Source organism: Macrobrachium nipponense, chromosome 4 (genome assembly GCF_015104395.2).
Source record: "Macrobrachium nipponense isolate FS-2020 chromosome 4, ASM1510439v2, whole genome shotgun sequence".
NCBI lineage: Eukaryota > Metazoa > Arthropoda > Malacostraca > Decapoda > Palaemonidae > Macrobrachium > Macrobrachium nipponense.
The window spans coordinates 49,439,043-49,458,327 of record NC_061100.1 but is presented as its reverse complement, the minus strand read 5'-3'; the positions used below and the strand labels follow the sequence as shown (position 1 = coordinate 49,458,327).

Sequence of the window (19,285 nt, the reverse complement as noted above, 5' to 3'; positions counted from 1 at the left end):
CAAATATTGTTAAAATATGTAAATGGGCTGCTGACCTATCAATCCCTTTGGTTATGTTTATTTTGATTTTCAATCAATGCAAATTGCAAAGTAGCACCAAGATTGAAAGGCTCTCTTATAAAAAGTTAAACCATACATTCCATTAGAATGAAGATGCTGACATTACCAAATGTGTGGGCTCATCAGAGCGCCCATGAGTATTAAATAAAGGAATTGCAGTTACAAAGGGAAAAAAGGTTATCAGACCTTCTGTCTCATGCAGCTCAACAAGGGAAGAGGTTTCACTGGGGGGCCCTCCTTTTCTAAAGTGGACAAACACTGGTCAGTAGGGGTATAAATACCCCTACCACAATCAGTTCTGATGCTTGGCATCTTCTATTATTTATTACCTGCTATTATTTCAGTAGATGAAACCTATTCACTTGTAACAACCAAACAGGGACCATTGACTTGAAATTCAAGCTTCCAAAAAGTGTTACTTTCAACCTCCCACTGCAGACCCATACTGAAGCAGTAACTGATCATGATACAGGGCCAGTGATTTTTCATCACCCTGTGGAAGATGCAGACCTGCAACATCTGAGTGGCATGCCACAACACTAACCAGCAGACTGAACCAGATAATCAACACCTGGCACAAAGAGATTATAGATCTGTACCAAAAGGGATCAGGCAAGGCAGGGAGTGTGTCAAGTTCTAGGAGCAAATTCATAGTTCAAGTCATTACAAGGTCTCCAACGATACATATTGTATCAACTAAATAACAAGGAGGGAAAAATACTACAATAGACTACTCTCCTCAGTCGTTAAAAAGTTTCATCCATTACGTGGGACTTATCTCTTCATTCATACTTATTTTGACAGTTCATAACAACATGTTTTGTTTGTCATTGTAAGGAGCTTTTGTCTATATTCTAGCAATAAATGGAAATTAAATGTTGCCAGGACACGGGCTAGACTGTCAATAACTATGAAAATGCTATGAGGGGAGGGGGTTTTCTCTCCATGAAGAAGTAGTACAGAGGCCTTTATTTGGAAATGACCATGACAGTTGTAGACCTGAACTATCAGATAGTTCTGATAGTGTCAGTAGTGGATATGGTGATGTTTATTATATCGTAGTTATAGACAATCCTACCTTAGAAAATTTGTAGATTATAGGTTTTTTAAGAGATGACCATGAATACGAGGATATGACCGAAAAGGAAGTAGATTTGTCAAGCACCAGATGTGGTGAGTAAGCAAAGAAAACATGATAAAATTTGCAAATGGAAGACTATTGAAGATTCAGTTTGTAAAAAATATGTGTTCTTAAGGGGGCCGGCCGGAACCCTTATATATGGGGGTATAGGGCGAAAAATGCAAAGTCGTGAAAAAATTCATGGAGTTTCATATGGCAATTGAGAATACGTATACAAAATATTTTGTCAAAATTCCTCTTACTTTCGTAGTTACAGGGTAATTAGTAAACATAACTCAATAAGCCTAAAACATTCATCCGTACAAGAAAATGCAATATTTCTTCTGTTATCGTAAATTTTGATAATTATTGTCAAAGAAATTGTGAGAAATGGCATCTGTAGAGATTCCGTGGGTCGCAGAGGGGAGTATCAAGTTCAGCCATGATTCGGTGCGAGCACAGACTTCAAGTAGTCTATACGTTCGAGTTTCACCTCTGACATTCGCTTGCTTTTACATATGTTTCTCTATGTTTCGGCAAGAATTTCATCATGCCAATGAGGAAAAGACAAGGAAAACATCTCGCTAACATAAAGACGAAGAAAATTCGCTCTAACATGATTACAGAATATCATAATATGTATATGCGATATTAGCGTAGTTAGTGAAGAGAGAGAGGAAGGGTTGCGTAGTAAGTAAACGCCCCAGTCTTGCCTGAAGCACACGTCACACTATCCCCCAGGCTATGATCCTTGAGCAAAGGGATCTTAATTTATGATAAATAACATAGTTTTGGTTTTTTAATACCCAAAAAGGAATATGAAATTCATAATAATCACGATTTATTAACATTGTCTTTGTAAAAAGAGAGTACAACTTCGAATTTCACCTCTTGACATTCTCTTGCATTTAGGTTTGTTTATTTTTGTTTCGGCAAGAATTTCAACGGAAGTCAACGGAAAATACTAGGAAAACATCTAGCTAACATACAGAAGAAGAAAATTCGCTGTAATAAGCCGAGTTAGTGAAGGAGAGAGAAAGAGTTGCGTAGGAAGGAGTGCTCCGTCTTGCCTGACGCAGTACCCCAAGCTACAATATATGAGCAAAGGGATCATCATTTATGATTAAATTATGATAAATAAAATAGTTTTGGTTTATTAATACACAAGAAAGAAATATACATTCATAATAATCATTATTTATTAACATTGTCGTTATAAAAATACGAAGAAAAACTTTGAACGCCTGTATCTCAAACTATAGTTATTGACCTTCAAAATCTATCTTCTCACTTAGTTTTAAAGCTATAACAATGGAATTTGGTATATAACTCAGAAAGGCATTATAGAACAATCAAATGAAGCCATTTTTTCCAATTTTTGTTTCGTCTTTTGTTTTATAAATTTTATTTTCCTAATTTATAGGGTTTATTTTTTTACCATAATGAAAAATTCATATCTAGCAAAAAAATGACTTTGAGAAAAAAAACTCCTCATTCGATTGGAGGTCTACACCAGGTCTATATATGGTAGTAATCCCAGGTCTTAATATCAAATATCAAGGGAGGAGATAGAATTTGAAAAATGGTTATTTTCGGGATAAATCGCCCTGGTGTCACAAAACCGAAGGTCAGAGGCGAAAATCATATGTGGTTTGGAGATGTCCCAAGTCACCTTATTAAGTGGTATGAATATCAAAGTCCTGTCCTTAAAGAATGGCATTAGCCGGCCAGCCCCCTTAAACCTTTCTTGGAGATAATAAATTCACATTTTCGACAAAATACCAAGTTTAGGATTGTTGTTCTCTGAAGTTTTTCCAAATTAAATTTTTGACCAAGTGTGTATTCATATTTGTAATCAAGATTTTCAAACTGAAAAACAAAACTAGCATTACACGTACTTTACTCATACGTACTTTGAGAGGTAATTTAAAGGGAATATATTTACAAGTTAATTACTCAACATATTCACAGGAGCCATAAGGGCACTCAGACTATCAAGGTCCAACTTATTAATGAAAGAACAGTTGCTTGTAACACTGGGGTCACATAATCAGATTGCTGACACATGCTGAGGACTTGGAGCACGGATATGGATGTATGCCCAGAGCATTAGGATAAGAAGAGCCACCTCTCAGCAGGGATGAAGGCACTAGGATACCTAAAACAAGGTATTTCTCTGCAAACAGATGTGCGACACACAAAGGACTGATCAAATGTGGTGATGCTGCCACATCTTCTGACTTGCTTAATATAAATTTTACATTCTCAGAAATCCCTCATAGGGCAAGAAAGGACTGAATTACTTTACAGAAAGTTAATGCACTGAGTGGGAGGGAGTGAAACACAGACACTGACTTACATTATCTCCTTTTGTAAATTCTCTTAGCAACTGCTAATAGTACTGGGAGGTCATTCAAGCAATGAGCACTAGTAAATCGTGTACAAGGGAACCATGGTGTTTAAATTAGATTAGCTTCATCGAACAAGGAAGCATGGCTGTGGGGGAATGACAAAGGGTAGCTATGAATGTTTGCACAGGCACAGAGATGGGAAAAATTCAGTCGGAAAAATTCAGTAGAGACAAAAGTGACTGACTGCCAACTACATCTGTACTTTACTGTCTTTGGTTGCTGGTCTCCGCTTCTTAAAGGGCGCCAATGAAGGAAGGGAAATTCACTCCAATACCATCAGGTAGAGTCCAGAATGCAGCCACATGAAACACATGGGCAGGGGACAAGGGGGCAGCCCTGCCAGTACAAGCAGCTCTGAATTTGGCTGGGTCAGGGGGGAGCATCTGAAAGCGAGTTTCTCTCGCTGACTTCTTTTATTGACTTTGTTTGCCCTCCGGCGGCTTCTGGCTTAATTCTCAGCTTTTGGTATCTGATGCCAGCAGTTTCTGCAAAGACAGGTGAGCAGCAGAACAAACTAAGAGAGAAATGCACAAGAGAGAGAGAAAGAGGTGCTTTTGTGATTGTTCAACTGCTATTTTTATGTTGAGTGGCAAAATGGGGAAAATATATAATAGCACCTACATATAATTCACATATTTTATCACTCTACAATAAAACAATACGATAATATAATAGTATAATGTAATACTAGTATAGCAATAATGAAAATAATAAAGAGTCAAGAGTAGTACAAATATGACAGGGAGGAAATTAGTCAGTTATACAGTAAGCAGGACACCGATCTAGTCACTACTGATGATAACTGGCTTGCACCAAAAGGGATAACAGAAGTCCAGGTAAGTTACCATCTACTGGTAGATGGTAGTTGGAGGTTAAAATGGACCACTGGAAGATGAAAAGTAGAAAAGCCCATAGATCATCCAAGAAAAAAAGAAAATTAACCCTTATCCCCCCCCCCCCCCACCAAACCCAATAGTGGCCTTGCTCTAACTTGGAACTGTGCCATATATCTCAGAAACACTGGGGACATACCTTCCACCTCACAAAGTGGAAACAAGTCAAAGCACTAGCTTTTGTTAAGGGTTTGAAAATGCAATAATGTATATATCTCATAGCAGTGGTTGTGGTATGAATGGATATCATGCATTTTGTAATGCTTTTATGCTTGAAACCAAAATATACAAATATTGTGTTTCTAGTATTTCAGAATGCTTTTTTATTATATACTGTAACAGTATGAAAATGTATACAGTAACGTATACTGTATACATTCATAGCATAAATACAGTAATAAATATACAGTGTTCCACCCGTATTTGTGGGGGATGTGCACCAGACCCCCCATATCCACGAATACTAGTTGAAACACCTATATAAAATGCTTAAAACTGCCTGTTTTGTAGTTAAAACTCAAGAAAAAAACCCTAAAAATGTTATACTTACCTGGTTTTTTAATAGTTTTATCACGAAAAGTGCATTTTAAGATGAAATTGATAAAAAAACAGGAATTTGTGGATATTTCTCAGAAAAATACCACAAATAGGTGAATTTTCCATGGACAATGGGGGTATACGTTCCATGGAGAAATTCGCAAATACGTGAATCAGCGAATTCGGAATCTGCAGATAAAGGGGGTTCACTGTATTTCCTGTGATTCAAGAATGTTTGGTATCATTACATAGAAATAAAAAGATACTATTAGCAAAAGTACTGTATGTGAAGTTTGGTGTGTCACAACTCTTTAACGTACTTTATCGTACTATGAATGAAAAACTGGTGATGTGGTATCAGAAGCTGGAAAAGTCTGAACATGTCATAAGAAGGAATGAAAAATGGTTGGTATTTGGTTGGAAAAGCAGTAGTTATGTAGTAGGGGGATAATGGGAATCATGGAAAAGAGGATAGATTAAGACTTTGACCTGATATGAGTTTGTCCAGAAAGAGCACAGGACTGATGAAAATGAGAGAACTCCTTTCACATCTAAAATTAGCATAAAAATGTCTATGATGGATATTGATGACAACAATCATGGATTAGATGACCAAAAATTTACCTATTCTTTTCATATTGTGGCAATTATTTAGTGACTATTGGACTAAGGAATGTCACAAGATTCCCTTCAACAGCTATAACTTATTATGATAGCAAATGGTTACCTTACATTGAAACAATGTTTGCCCAAGGCAATATGTAATTTTCATGTATGACACAATATACTTCAAAAACTTTCATATTGCTGTATGATTAGTAATGAGAATGCATTACCAATTTGATCCCTCTAAAATAATATCTGCATAGTAAAAGGATCAAATCTTTCATTTAAATAATCTATCCAGATCACAGTATTCTAATTTCATAAAAACACTACATCAAGTTTCTTTATACCTTATAATGAAATCAATTTCATTGGAGGCAATAGTTATATGGATGGGAGGAAGTGGTGATACATCACCCTCTAAGGTGTGGCTTTCAATGGTTGCACGCACAGCATTCTTCAAAATCTCAGGCAAGATGTAATCCAAGGGTACTGTCAAAAGAAAAACAAATAGTTAATATTGCAAGATTGACCATATATACAAATAATGTACGTATGTTGCACTTTGTGTAATAAGGAAACACTGGAAAATACCTATTACATATAGTACTGTATGCCAGATATGCAAAAAATCATATACAGCAGTATCTCAGGATATGAAATTAATTCGTTCCGAAGCGGCCCTCGTAACCTGATTTTTCGTATCTTGAACCACATTTTACATGTAAATTGCCTAATTCGTTCCAAGCCCTACAAAAACACCCCAGTAAATTTTATAATAAAGCTAAATTGACCAATAAACAATGAAATATAACAATTTGGACCATTAGATACCTAACTTAAACTATGTATACTACTAATATGTACTACATACCTGTAAATAAAGTGTATTAGTGTACATGGTACAAGAAATACTGTACGTACATACGTATGTAGTAAAATGTGGAACCTTACCTTTCGAGTGAGGCGATCTCCGAAAGTGGCGACAGAGGAGGAGGACAAATGTCAGAAAACATGAACACTTAACTTTACAAAACACATTAAAAAATGACAGGAAACATTAACACTAAACTTTACGGAACACATTAACAAATGGCAGAAAACGTTAACAATTAACTTTACAAAAAACTTAAAATTAAATTTCTTTTTTTTTTGTCTTTTTATTTTTACATTTTTTTTACTTTTTATACTTTACATTTTTTTTTTTTTTTTTTTTTTTTTTTTTTTTTTTTTTTTTTTTTACAAAATTTCATTCTTCACCACCGAATGGATGCCAGTCCGTTTATGGAATTTATTAAACCACCCCCGAGAAGACTTGAAGTCTGGGGTTGCCGTCGATGTCTCTTCTCCTCCGTCGTCTTTGGCCTTCTGGCAGATTGCCGTCTCGGTTATCATATTGCCAGCGATTTCTTTGTCCTCAATCCATAGAAGAAGCAGCCTCTGTTTAAAAAGCTGGTTACTAAAAACAAAGACCGTGTTTTTAGTAACCATTAAGCTATTAAGCTAACATAAATACAAAAATATATTATTTATTACCCAAAGCAGATGAACATAAAATAGAATAAAATGATTAATAAATCAGTGATAAAAACCCAAGTCTGCCCCACAAAGAAAACTATTAAGTTATCATTCCACTCTCCTAGCTAAGTATTCACTCCCAGACTCAAAATGTCAATTGTTACATTGTATTAGTTAAGTTAGAGAATCCCGTCTTAATATCGATCAGGGTTTTCCCCCCGACACCTGGCATTCGCTCAACCGTCTTTCTTCCTATCGCAAAGGAATGTCTTTCCTTCAAGTGCCTTGATCGGTCAGACCTGTGACATCCGTACAAATGAATGTACATACCCACCACACCTCAAAACTGTCCCTGGCAACAGTACAGACAACCACCAGCTTAAAACGCATACGCATCAGATTCCTTCATTCAAGGAGGCTGCTTCTACAGCTCACTCTGTCTCCAAGCAAGGGCAGCTGACACGATATGTAATTCACTAACATATCAATTCATACATATATATATATATATATATATATATATATATATATATATATATATATATATATATATATATAACTATATACTATATATATATATACTATATATATATATATATATATATATATATATATATATATATATATATATATATATATATATCATATATATATATAATATATATATATATATATATATATATATATATATATATATATATATATATATATATATATATATGATATATATATATATATATATGTAAGACATAGGGTTTTGATTAATAATATATTGTTCGTGCATTCTCTGTAACCTGTGGAATGTGGAGGACAGTGCAGAGTAACGACCTGAGAGTAGCTGATGAATGAGTTTCTAGGGGATGGCGTGAGATAAAAGTGCTTAGTTCAGGAAGTCAATGTACGACAGTTTATGAACTCTTCTCAAAGTGCATTTGTGAAACTAGATGCAGCTAGAACCGCGAGGCGCTAGCGAACTGTGTGTTCGTATGTGCGTGTGCGCCTCTTTCTGTTAAAAGCGTTCATACCCAAACCTATGGGAGGGATTTTGACAGAGGGCTTCGAGTCATAGGCAAAGATGCCGTGGCATTCGCCGGGGGAGTTTTTGTGTCATAGTGTTTAGTGTCCGGTTGGGAATGGGTAAGTGTTACCTTTACTTTAGCCAAAGGGGTGGCTTGTTTGATATCTTGTAAGATGTTCCATTTTATTAACTTTGTCTTTAAACTTGTGTGTGTACTTACCGGGATGTGTTCTGTATCTTTGGCAGACGGTTCTGGATTTCGGGGGGACTAAAGAGTTCCCAGGACTTTTGGGTGACTTGACAATGAGTTGTTTTAAGTTAGTCTGTAAGACTGGATTACTTAGTTAATTGATTTAGTTATTGTAAATAAACGTTATGTTATGATGCAACTCTCTCATTTTCATTACCTGTTAGAATGGAGAAAGAGGTGGAGAGAGAGAGAGAGAGAGAGAGAGAGAGAGAGAGAGAGAGAGAGAGAGAGAGAGAGGCTGTGTATGTAAATGGAGTTATGGGGTCTGCCTTCCGTTTCGTGTCCACGCTTACCTTATGAAATACATGAGGGTTTTCCCCATGTTTATAGTGGTGGCAGAAGGTTAAAGAGGGGATATGAAAGTTTTTTTCTTTTCTATGCCTAGGAACGCCAATGAAGAGATGGTTGGCCAGTTGGAAGATAAAAGGGGTAGAGAAAATGTCCGTCCGTGAGATGGGGGGATGAGGAAAGATTTTCTATTAGGGTCATCAAATTTGCCCGTACCGAGATTCTTCAGGGTGGGAGTCGTGAGACAAGCAACTCAGTCTAGTTCATGATTGAGTGTTGCTAGGGGTCATCTCACCGGTCGCGTTTGTATTGTGCCGACGAGATTTACGCGTTTTTACGGAGAATTTCGAGTTCCTTTTGTTCCCATTATGGAGTGGTGAGTGTTAAACTGTTGTTTTGAAAGGAGTGGGTTTTTGTTTAAATATTTCTGGGTTATGGGATTGGTTCAAGTGGTCAAAACAATTTTTTTCTTTCCCCATAGTGAAGTGTTTTCTTTATTTGCACGTGTTTATAATAGACGTATGCATTCGTCTTTGTTTAAAACATAGGAGTGTATTTTTCTATGCATGGGAACTGTGCTTAGATAAGCATATTTGGCTTAGTGACACAGAGCGGCCACAATTTTAAGGGCTCAGCATATTTCTGCAGAGAGGCGCCTTGCATTGCGAGGGTACGGGCATCCCTTGGGAGGGTAGTTGCATGGGTACCACTAGCCTCACTCGAGAGATAGTGCAGGGATGGGGGATACTACTGGTATGCCTCGGGCTGTTCTGCCGCTCGACTGAGGGGTTGTTCTCAGGGGGGGAAAAATTTTTTTTCTCAGTGTGGGTGAACTCCCCCTTTTCCTTTTTTTTCTTAGTGTTGGGGATGGATTTGGCCTTGACATTGAATGCTAAGATATCAGCTGATTGATTAGTTGATGAAGTGAAATGCCCGTAGAGTCTTTTTTTTAGAAAAGATATTTTTTTTCTCTCTCTTGGATGAAGAGAAAAGGAAATAAAAAGAGATTTTTCTTTTACGAGAATGAGGGGAAAAGTAGTTAACATGCACGGGATGTGTTATATGTTTCTTTGTGCCTTGAAAGACACAAATATAAGGGGGATACACAGATTATTTTTTTTTTATTGTGTTGGAGAAATTACTTTGAAATGCCGATGATTGGTGTTGTATCTGTGTTGTGTGGCAATGGTGTTATGTCATGGTGTTGCATGCTGGAGAAATTGTATGTCATAAGATTCAGCATTACTGTTGTATGCTATTTGAATTTCACCCTTACTTGAAATCTTTGCAAGAGAATTATTGCTTTGGAGAGTTATTATTATTATTATTAATAATTATTATACTTGAGATGTGTCACGGGAGGTTTGCTTAAGTATAATTATCATTACGGGAGAATTGTTTTACGAGAGATTTGAGATATTTCATGGGAGATTATTCAATAATTATTACAGATAATTATTCAAGGAGAATTATTACAATGAATTAATGGGAGAAGTCTTGTGTTAATTATTTGTTGAGTTTTTGTAACTTTGGAGAATATTTCAGTGATTCACGGGGATGAGTTTTGCTGAATCTTGATGAATCTGGCTGAATCTTGGTGAATTGTGTGAAATTTGCTGAATTTTTTGCTGAATTTTTGGAGAATGGACAAGCATTAACATTGGTGATATTTTTTGTACTGATACTGATGATTTTGATGATAGCAATTTTTTTGGTGATTTTTGTGATAATGATATTTCTGATACTGATTTTTTATGTACTAATAAGTGGGTGTTTTAATGCTATCAAGGGAGGTGAAATCTTTTGTGATTATGGGAAGAACTAACAACACATTATTTTAGTTTTTTTTTCTTTTTTTATGAGTTCAGCAGATAATTGCTTGACATCTAGTGAGTTACGGGAGATAGTTAATGGTGCCGTTGATTTTTCTTTTCTCCTTTTTGAAAGTTAGCCATAGCTGACACAAGTTTTTTACCATGGGTGAATTGAATTGTTTTTTTGCTCTTCCAGTTAGTGTGAATATTATCTCAGTTCATGACTTAGAGTCATTTAAGAGAAAGTGTTCGTGTTTTAGCTATTTGATGCTATAGAGTAATATGGGAGAATTTCTTGCATGTTTTGAATGCATACGTAATGGCACTACATTTTTTTCTCTGGATATTTGTGTTCCAGAAATTGTGAGTTTTCTTGCACAATACCCTTGTTGTATTTGTGACAACTTTGTGAGAGATAGGAAACTTGGTTAAGTTTTCTAATGGTTTATGTCGTAGTGCATATGGGGAAGTCTTTGCTTAGACACTGTGAGTTGGGAGTTCTGTTATAATGACTTGTGGCACATTGGTGGTTTTTTCTAGAATTTTCTAGACAGTTTTATTTGCCGAGTTTTTGCCCTTTTTTTAGCAGTTATGCTAAATGGAGAGAGTTTTTATAGTTTTTACTATAACATTGAGTTATTCTCTGGAGAATTGGAGTTAGAATTGAGATATAATTGAGATATATTATTTTGGAGAGATAATTGGAGGTATATATTATTTTGGAGTTATATTTGAGATATAATATATGGGAGATATATTTTTTGGCCATTTTTGATATTTGCCAATGTGATGAGAGCTATGTTTAGTTCAATTATTTTGCAGCCATCTTTGTTGCAAATGGAGACACATATTTGGAGATTATGGGACAATATTTGTGAGTATGTGAGTTAGTTGCCTTGAGTGCACATTTTTTGGAGATATATTATTTGGAGCCTTGTTTTGTTCCACATGGAGTATTGGGGAAATAGAGGTAAATATTTTGTATTTGCCGAAATAGAGGTGATTATTCTCTATTCCTGGAGTGGTGTCTTTTTTTTTACTGACGTGTGGCTATTGGAGAAATAAGAGAATAATATAAGGGGGTTGGTTATTAACCAAATGGAGGAAATATTTTTATAACCGGAGTGGTGTTATTATTGATATGATGTCTCATAATGGAGTTGGAATTAATCTTGGGCGGGTGACCCTCTTTTTGTGGTTATGGGAGTTTTTTTTTTTTTAGCAAAGAGAAGATTTCTGTGGTTCTCTTTTTTGATTTCGTGACTATTTAGAGAGAAGTGGCATTACTGCATTATGAGTCATATGGAGATGTGTGCATTTTTCATGTTCACAAGTGTGTTATTCTTGGAGAAATATAATTTGGGAAAAGTCATGTTGAGAGAATAAGTCTTCGAGACAAATTTTTGAACACATTAGTCATATCCTGGAGTTAATTCTGTGAAATGTGTCAGTTAGACCTTTTTTTTCTTGAGAATCATGAGTTTCCAAACTTATGTGTCTGACTAGACAATTTTTGCGCTGTTGTTTGAGCATGCGTCCGCAGGCGATTTTTCTGCTGACAAGCGATGTGATGAGCCGTGTGCAGATTCTTTTCTTCTGATGGTGACAGATCAGAATTTTTGCAATATCTGGAAATGTTAGCTATAGCATTTCACGAAAGCGCATGTGTGAGAGTTTGCTTTCTGGCAAATTCCGGGGCTTTACATGGAGCATTTCTTGGGGAAAACGCGGGAGTTATGCATATTATGCATGTATTATGCATTTTGTGATTGGGGAAATCTATTTGTGATTATCTTTTTTTATTATTTTTCTTCCTTTTCCTATGAGAGATATGATTTGGGGATTGAGCTTAAGTAGCATTTCTTTTTTGGACGGGAGATTTGATTTTACCGGGAGGTGTAATTTTTCGAGGGTTGCTATTTACGTAAATGGGAGTTTAACATTAAGTCTCATTGTGATTAATTATTGAGCAGTAAAGGGGTTTTTGCTGTTAAAAGTTGGAGATTTTTGCTGATTTTGCGGGTTGTTTGAATGTCAGAACTTAAGAGAAAATTTTTTGGGTCTGGGTGTTACGTGATTCTTTTCTTTCTTGAGCTCGTTACGAATTTTTTCTTTTTTTTTCTTGTGAGCACATTCGAGTTTGCAATGTGAGTGCAGAATTCCGTGGAGTTGCTGTGATTTCTGAATTGTGTGTGTGCTGATGTGCGAGTTTGGAGAATTGAGTTGGAGAACTTGATGTTTCTTTTTCTTAGAGAGTTGTGATAATGACTTATGATTTAGTAGTCATATTTGAGGGAGTTAATTGGGAGACGTTCAGTTAGTATTTCTGACCTTTTTGAGATCGTTGTTTGATAGAGGTAGTATGTTTGGGTTAATTTTCTTAGATTGACCAGTGACTTGACTGACATACTAACGCCCAAAAGTCGTTCCCCGACACCAGCAAGACGTCCACCAGCCGTGAAGAGAGGTTGCTGCCATGTTGTCCAGGGTGATTACAAGGTATTTTTTTTTTCCATGATGGGTGATCGCGAGAATTCTGCAGCGTGTGGGGATCTACAAGAAGCCGTGAGAGTCTTCTACGATGAGGGAGGCATTCCGTCTTCCTACAGTTGCTACAGCCTGCTATAGCCTGCTACTGTCTGTGCAGCTACTTGCAGACAAGCGAAGAGGGATATTCAAGAATCCTAATGCAGAAAATATGAGAGAAAATGCGTTTTGTGTTATTGTGAGATTAAAGCGTGATAAGACTTTATTTTATAATGCCAGAGACGTGCAGTTTTTCTTATTTTATTTTAAGCCGGCCAATGTTTTATATTATATAAGCAATTTTGCTAGGCGGGAGCTAGCATATAGGTGCGAGGCCGAGCAATCTGTAAGACATAGGGTTTTGATTAATAATATATTGTTCGTGCATTCTCTGTAACCTGTGGAATGTGGAGGACAGTGCAGAGTAACGACCTGAGAGTAGCTGATGAATGAGTTTCTAGGGGATGGCGTGAGATAAAAGTGCTTAGTTCAGGAAGTCAATGTACGACAGTTTATGAACTCTTCTCAAAGTGCATTTGTGAAACTAGATGCAGCTAGAACCGCGAGGCGCTAGCGAACTGTGTGTTCGTATGTGCGTGTGCGCCTCTTTCGTTAAAAGCGTTCATACCCAAACCTATGGGAGGGATTTTGACAGAGGGCTTCGAGTCATAGGCAAAGATGCCGTGGCATTCGCCGGGGGAGTTTTTTGTGTCATAGTGTTTAGTGTCCGGTTGGGAATGGGTAAGTGTTACCTTTACTTTAGCCAAAGGGGTGGCTTGTTTGATATCTTGTAAGATGTTCCATTTTATTAACTTTGTCTTTAAACTTGTGTGTGTACTTACCGGGATGTGTTCTGTATCTTTGGCAGACGGTTCTGGATTTCGGGGGGACTAAAGAGTTCCCAGGACTTTTGGGTGACTTGACAATGAGTTGTTTTAAGTTAGTCTGTAAGACTGGATTACTTAGTTAATTGATTTAGTATTGTAAATAAACGTTATGTTATGATGCAACTCTCTCATTTTTGTTTCATTACCTGTTAGAATGGAGAGAGAGAGAGAGAGAGCTAGAGAGAGGAGAGAGAGAGAGAGAGGAGGCTGTGTATGTAAATGGAGTTATGGGGTCTGCCTTCCGTTTCGTGTCCACGCTTACCTTATGAAATAAACTGAGGTTTTCCCCAATGGTTTCTATTAATATATTATATATAGGGATAGTCCCCTTATATATAATATATATATATAGGATTTAATATAATCGGTATAGTATATATCTATATATGATATATATAATATAGTATATATTATATATATTATATATATAGATTATGTATTATATATATATATATATATATCTATATATATATTATAATATATATATATATATTATATATATATAGGTAGTATATATATATAATATATGATATATATATATTAATATATATATATATATATATATATATATATATATAAAAATATATATATATATAATTATGATATATTATATCTATATATATATATATAGTATATATAATAATATATATAATATATATATATATAATAGATATAATACTATATATATATATATATATATATAGTGAATAATATAATATAGATATATATATAATATATAAGTATATATTATATATATGTATATATATATATATATATTATAATCTATATATATATATATATATAGATATAGATATATATATATATATCATATATATATATATATATATATATATATATATATATAATATATATATATATAGATCAGTTGTATATATATATATATATATATATATATATATATATAGATATATGATATATATATATATATAATTAGAATAATAATATATAATTATCAGTGTATTCCACATAGGAAAATTAAAAAAGGTATATCTCAGAAAATGCCCAACAGTTTCGTCCTCCAATGGACCTCTTCTTGGAGCGTTTATTAAGGAAAGAGATAAAGTTTACAGTGCATGCGGCCAATAAAGGCCTAAAATGTTTTTAAACATACAGTTACTAAAAACTAGCAGTTTGAGCTACAAACTATTCAGCAGTAAAATAACAATAAAAACAAGAATAGCAGTTGAGGCAAATGAAAAATACCAAAAATATCTAACGAGGTAATACATCCATTTGAAACAGCATAAACATACAGTACATATTAACAAGCCTATACTATATGATAGTTAATGGATAACATTATCCAATTTGTACTGACGTTTCATGACATGTAAGATAAAAGGATCTAATTTATACAAACCAGGCGATAAATTAAAATTTTTTCCTTTGCTGTGAACAATGCAAGCTGTCTCTATCAAATTTCTTTCAATAAAACCTGTGCTCTTAAACAAAATCTTTGACCCGAGCCAGTCAATCGGTGCATTACATAAACTACTATGAACACATAAAGCATTGCTCGTATGATTTGTTCGTATATTATATTTATGATTTAAATGCGTTTTTCGAGTGTCTTCCCAGATGGTCCTATATAAAAAACTACCGCACTTGCATGGGATCTTTATATATGACTCCTTCATTGTTCTCGGGACTATTATGAATTAAAGTTTTTCCAATGGTGCTAGGATATGAAAAAGTTGTACTAAAACCAAGTAACTTTAGGGGGTAGACTATAGATTCTAATGTGGCATGGTATGGGAAACATATAAAATCCAGTTTTCTGTTTTTCTCCTCATATGAATAAAATGTTTTTCGTGCTAACTTTAGACTGTAATCAATATCTTCCAATTTAAAATTATTTTCAATACCAACTTGATATATAAATTCTAGTTCCTCATTGATAAATTCCGGACTGCAGATATTAAGAGCTCTAAGAAACATTGATCTTAATGCTGAGAGTTTTACTTCTACTTTGTGTGAGGAGTAATTGCTGATAATAAGATTGTTATTAGTAGGTTTTCTGTATATTTTAAACCTGTAGCTAGAACTTACAACTGACCTCACAACTGTAACATCTAAAAATGAGGTAACACCATTGTCTTCTTCGTCAACCGTAAAAGTTATAGAGGGAACTAAATTATTGAGGTCTCTTAAAATCTTCTGAATGTCAATAGAAGTTTTCAATACCGCAAATACATCGTCAACATATCTAACCCAGATGTATTTGCGGTACTGAAAACTTCTATTGACATTCAGAAGATTTTAAGAGACCTCAATAATTTAGTTCCCTCTATAACTTTTACGGTTGACGAAGAAGACAATGGTGTTATCTCATTTTTAGATGTTCAGTTGTGAGGTCAGTTGTAAGTTCTAGCTACAAGTTTAAAATATACAGAAAACCTACTAATAACAATCTTATTATTAGCAATTACTCCTCACACAAAGTAGAAGTAAAACTCTCAGCATTAAGATCAATGTTTCTTAGAGCTCTTAATATCTGCAGTCCGGAATTTATCAATGAGGAACTAGAATTTATATATCAAGTTGGTATTGAAAATAATTTTAAATTGGAAGATATTGATTACAGTCTAAAGTTAGCACAAAAAACATTTTATTCATGAGGAGAAAAACAGAAAACTGGATTTTATATGTTTCCCATACCATGCCACATTAGAATCTATAGTCTACCCCCTAAAGTTACTTGGTTTTAGTACAACTTTTTCATATCCTAGCACCATTGGAAAAACTTTAATTCATAATAGTCCGGAGAACAATGAAGGAGTCATATATAAGATCCCATGCAAGTGCGGTAGTTTTTATATAGGACAATCTGGGAAGACACTCGAAAAACGCATTTTAAATCATAAATATAATATACGAACAAATAATACGAGCAATGCTTTATGTGTTCATAGTAGTTTATGTAATGCACCGATTGACTGGCTCGGGTCAAAGATTTTGTTTAAGAGCACAGGTTTTTATGAAAGAAATTTGATAGACAGAGCTTGCATTGTTCACAGCAAAGGAAAAAATTTTAATTTATCGCCTGGTTTGTATAAATTAGATCCTTTTATCTTACATATCATGAAACGTCAGTACAAATTGGATAATGTTATCCATTAACTATCATATAGTATAGGCTTGTTAATATGTACTGTATGTTATGCTGTTTCAAATGGATGTATTACCTCGTTAGATATTTTGGTATTTTTCATTTGCTCAACTGCTATTCTTGTTTTTATTGTTATTTTACTGCTGAAGAGTTTGTAGCTCAAACTGCTAGTTTTTAGTAACTGTATGTTTAAAAACATTTTAGGCCTTTCTTGGCCGCATGCACTGTAAACTTTATCTCTTTCCTTAATAAACGCTCCAAGAAGAGGTCCATTGGAGGACGAAACTGTTGGGCATTTTCTGAGAAATACCTTTTTTTATTTTCCTATGTGGAATACAACTGAATTACTATATCTTCGTGCCTAAGAAGATTACCAGTACCTAGTACTATAATATATATATATATATATATATATATATATATATATATATATAATATATATATATATATATATGTACATATATATATAGGTACACATATATATATATAATATATATATATATATATATATATATATATATTATCATATATATATATATATATATATATATCACTCTGGGAAGTTGGCAGAAAAAGCAAGCTAGGCAAATAAACTCCCGTAGTTACAAAAAATATACTTTTTTTCCCAAAATCAGCTAACATTAAAATGGTATAAAAATAATTAATAAAATGGAATAAAATAAATTGACTCTGACCCAAAAGAAACAATAAACTATCATTTTCCCCTCTAAATCATATTTAAGGAAGTACCCCCCACTTATCTCATTATGTCCGACTAATCATATTATTTTAATAAGTCAATAGAAATCTAGAGAATCCATTTTTCTATATGGTGACTTCGAATCCATCTGAAATAAAGAGACCAAAATTATAACACCGCTTTAACCATGAAAGTTAGTCAAAAAGAATGAGTACCGCACCACAATTCTCTTTCTCCAGACAATAATTATCACTTCGGAGGTTAACTTTTTCAAAGTTCTTTCTTACGATACCTTATTCGATGGATCTGAAACACCTCTTCCAGGCATTTTCCACACTGTGACAACCAATCAGTGAGTCCTCTCTTAACACTTATCCCCCATAATAAATGTCATTTACTCTTCGTTACAAACAAACACAGTCATACCCTATTTTGCACACAACAAACACGGGTGCTCCGTACCCGAAGTCCATGATCTTCAAGGTGTCATTGACCTCAAAGTGCATTGGTAATCTATCCTGTCTGTTTTTTCATTTCAGCATCTTCGAGGAATCCAGCGCTTGTCTCTAACTGACTTGTCTCTAACCAGAAAGAGCGGAGATTAGCAATTCACTACCATGACTTTAAGATGGGTCGGCAACCTATGCTTTTTGTGCACATCTGTTGCACACCACATCGGCTACTGGTATATACTAGTTCATAATGTTTTCATTTGCCACATGATTTAGAGCTACTTCCGTTGCTAGGACCCTCATACTCTGTCGGTTGCACAGAAGTTTGATAACTGCTACAACACATATTGTGATCATCATTATGGCTACCATAACCACAATCACCGGAACTGTGTAGCATTCGTCGAAGAAGAATTCATCCCCATCATTATCCTCTAGCAGTGGAACTGTAACCGTCTCCCATGTAGGCGGAACTTGAACCGCCTCGTGATTTCCGTGTAGGTGTTTCTCAAACACCATTGTCAAATAATTGTAGATCCCGGCTGAGCGCGTGAACCATCTTGAAATAACTCAGCATGCGTCATTATTAGGCGTCTGCGACCCCTGTAGGTGTATCCTAACACCACCATTGCTGAACTGTAGATTCAACGTCTTCCGATGAAGTAATCGTAACCGCCACCTGGTTGTCAACTTGAAATATCCCGAGACTCCCATGCAAGTGCGTTTTGTATCCGCCTCGTAGAAGATTGTAGACTCCTGATTTGTCCCAGAATGTATCCTGAGATGATCCACTGACGACATCTCGACCATTGCAAAGGCGATCCGTACCATCGTCGCCCGTGTGAAGATCCGACCTCTGGTGCTGTAGACCCAAGTTGTTTCCGTCGTCACCCTCGCATGAAGTTGGGAATTCTCTAAAGTCATCGTGTGTCCGTAATTGAAAAGTCTACATGATCACAGACCAACTAAAGTCTTCCTTTAACACACAAATCTGTCATCAAATAATATACCCAATCTTAGTCAATTATTAAAAATTCCTCACTAAAATAAAATATGATCTTTACCCACTGAATCC

At 35.0% G+C, this 19,285-nt stretch overlaps 1 protein-coding gene across 1 annotated transcript in view; it reads right to left on the bottom strand.

Moving 5' to 3' along the window:
- LOC135211355 (branched-chain alpha-ketoacid dehydrogenase kinase-like) overlaps positions 1-19,285 on the bottom strand; it is a 203,688-nt gene that overhangs the window by 13,513 nt on the left and 170,890 nt on the right. Inside the window, exon 6 of the mRNA XM_064244669.1 lies at positions 5,978-6,119. Within this exon, the coding sequence (XP_064100739.1) occupies positions 5,978-6,119 (142 nt within the window). The remainder of the gene's footprint in view (positions 1-5,977; positions 6,120-19,285) is intronic.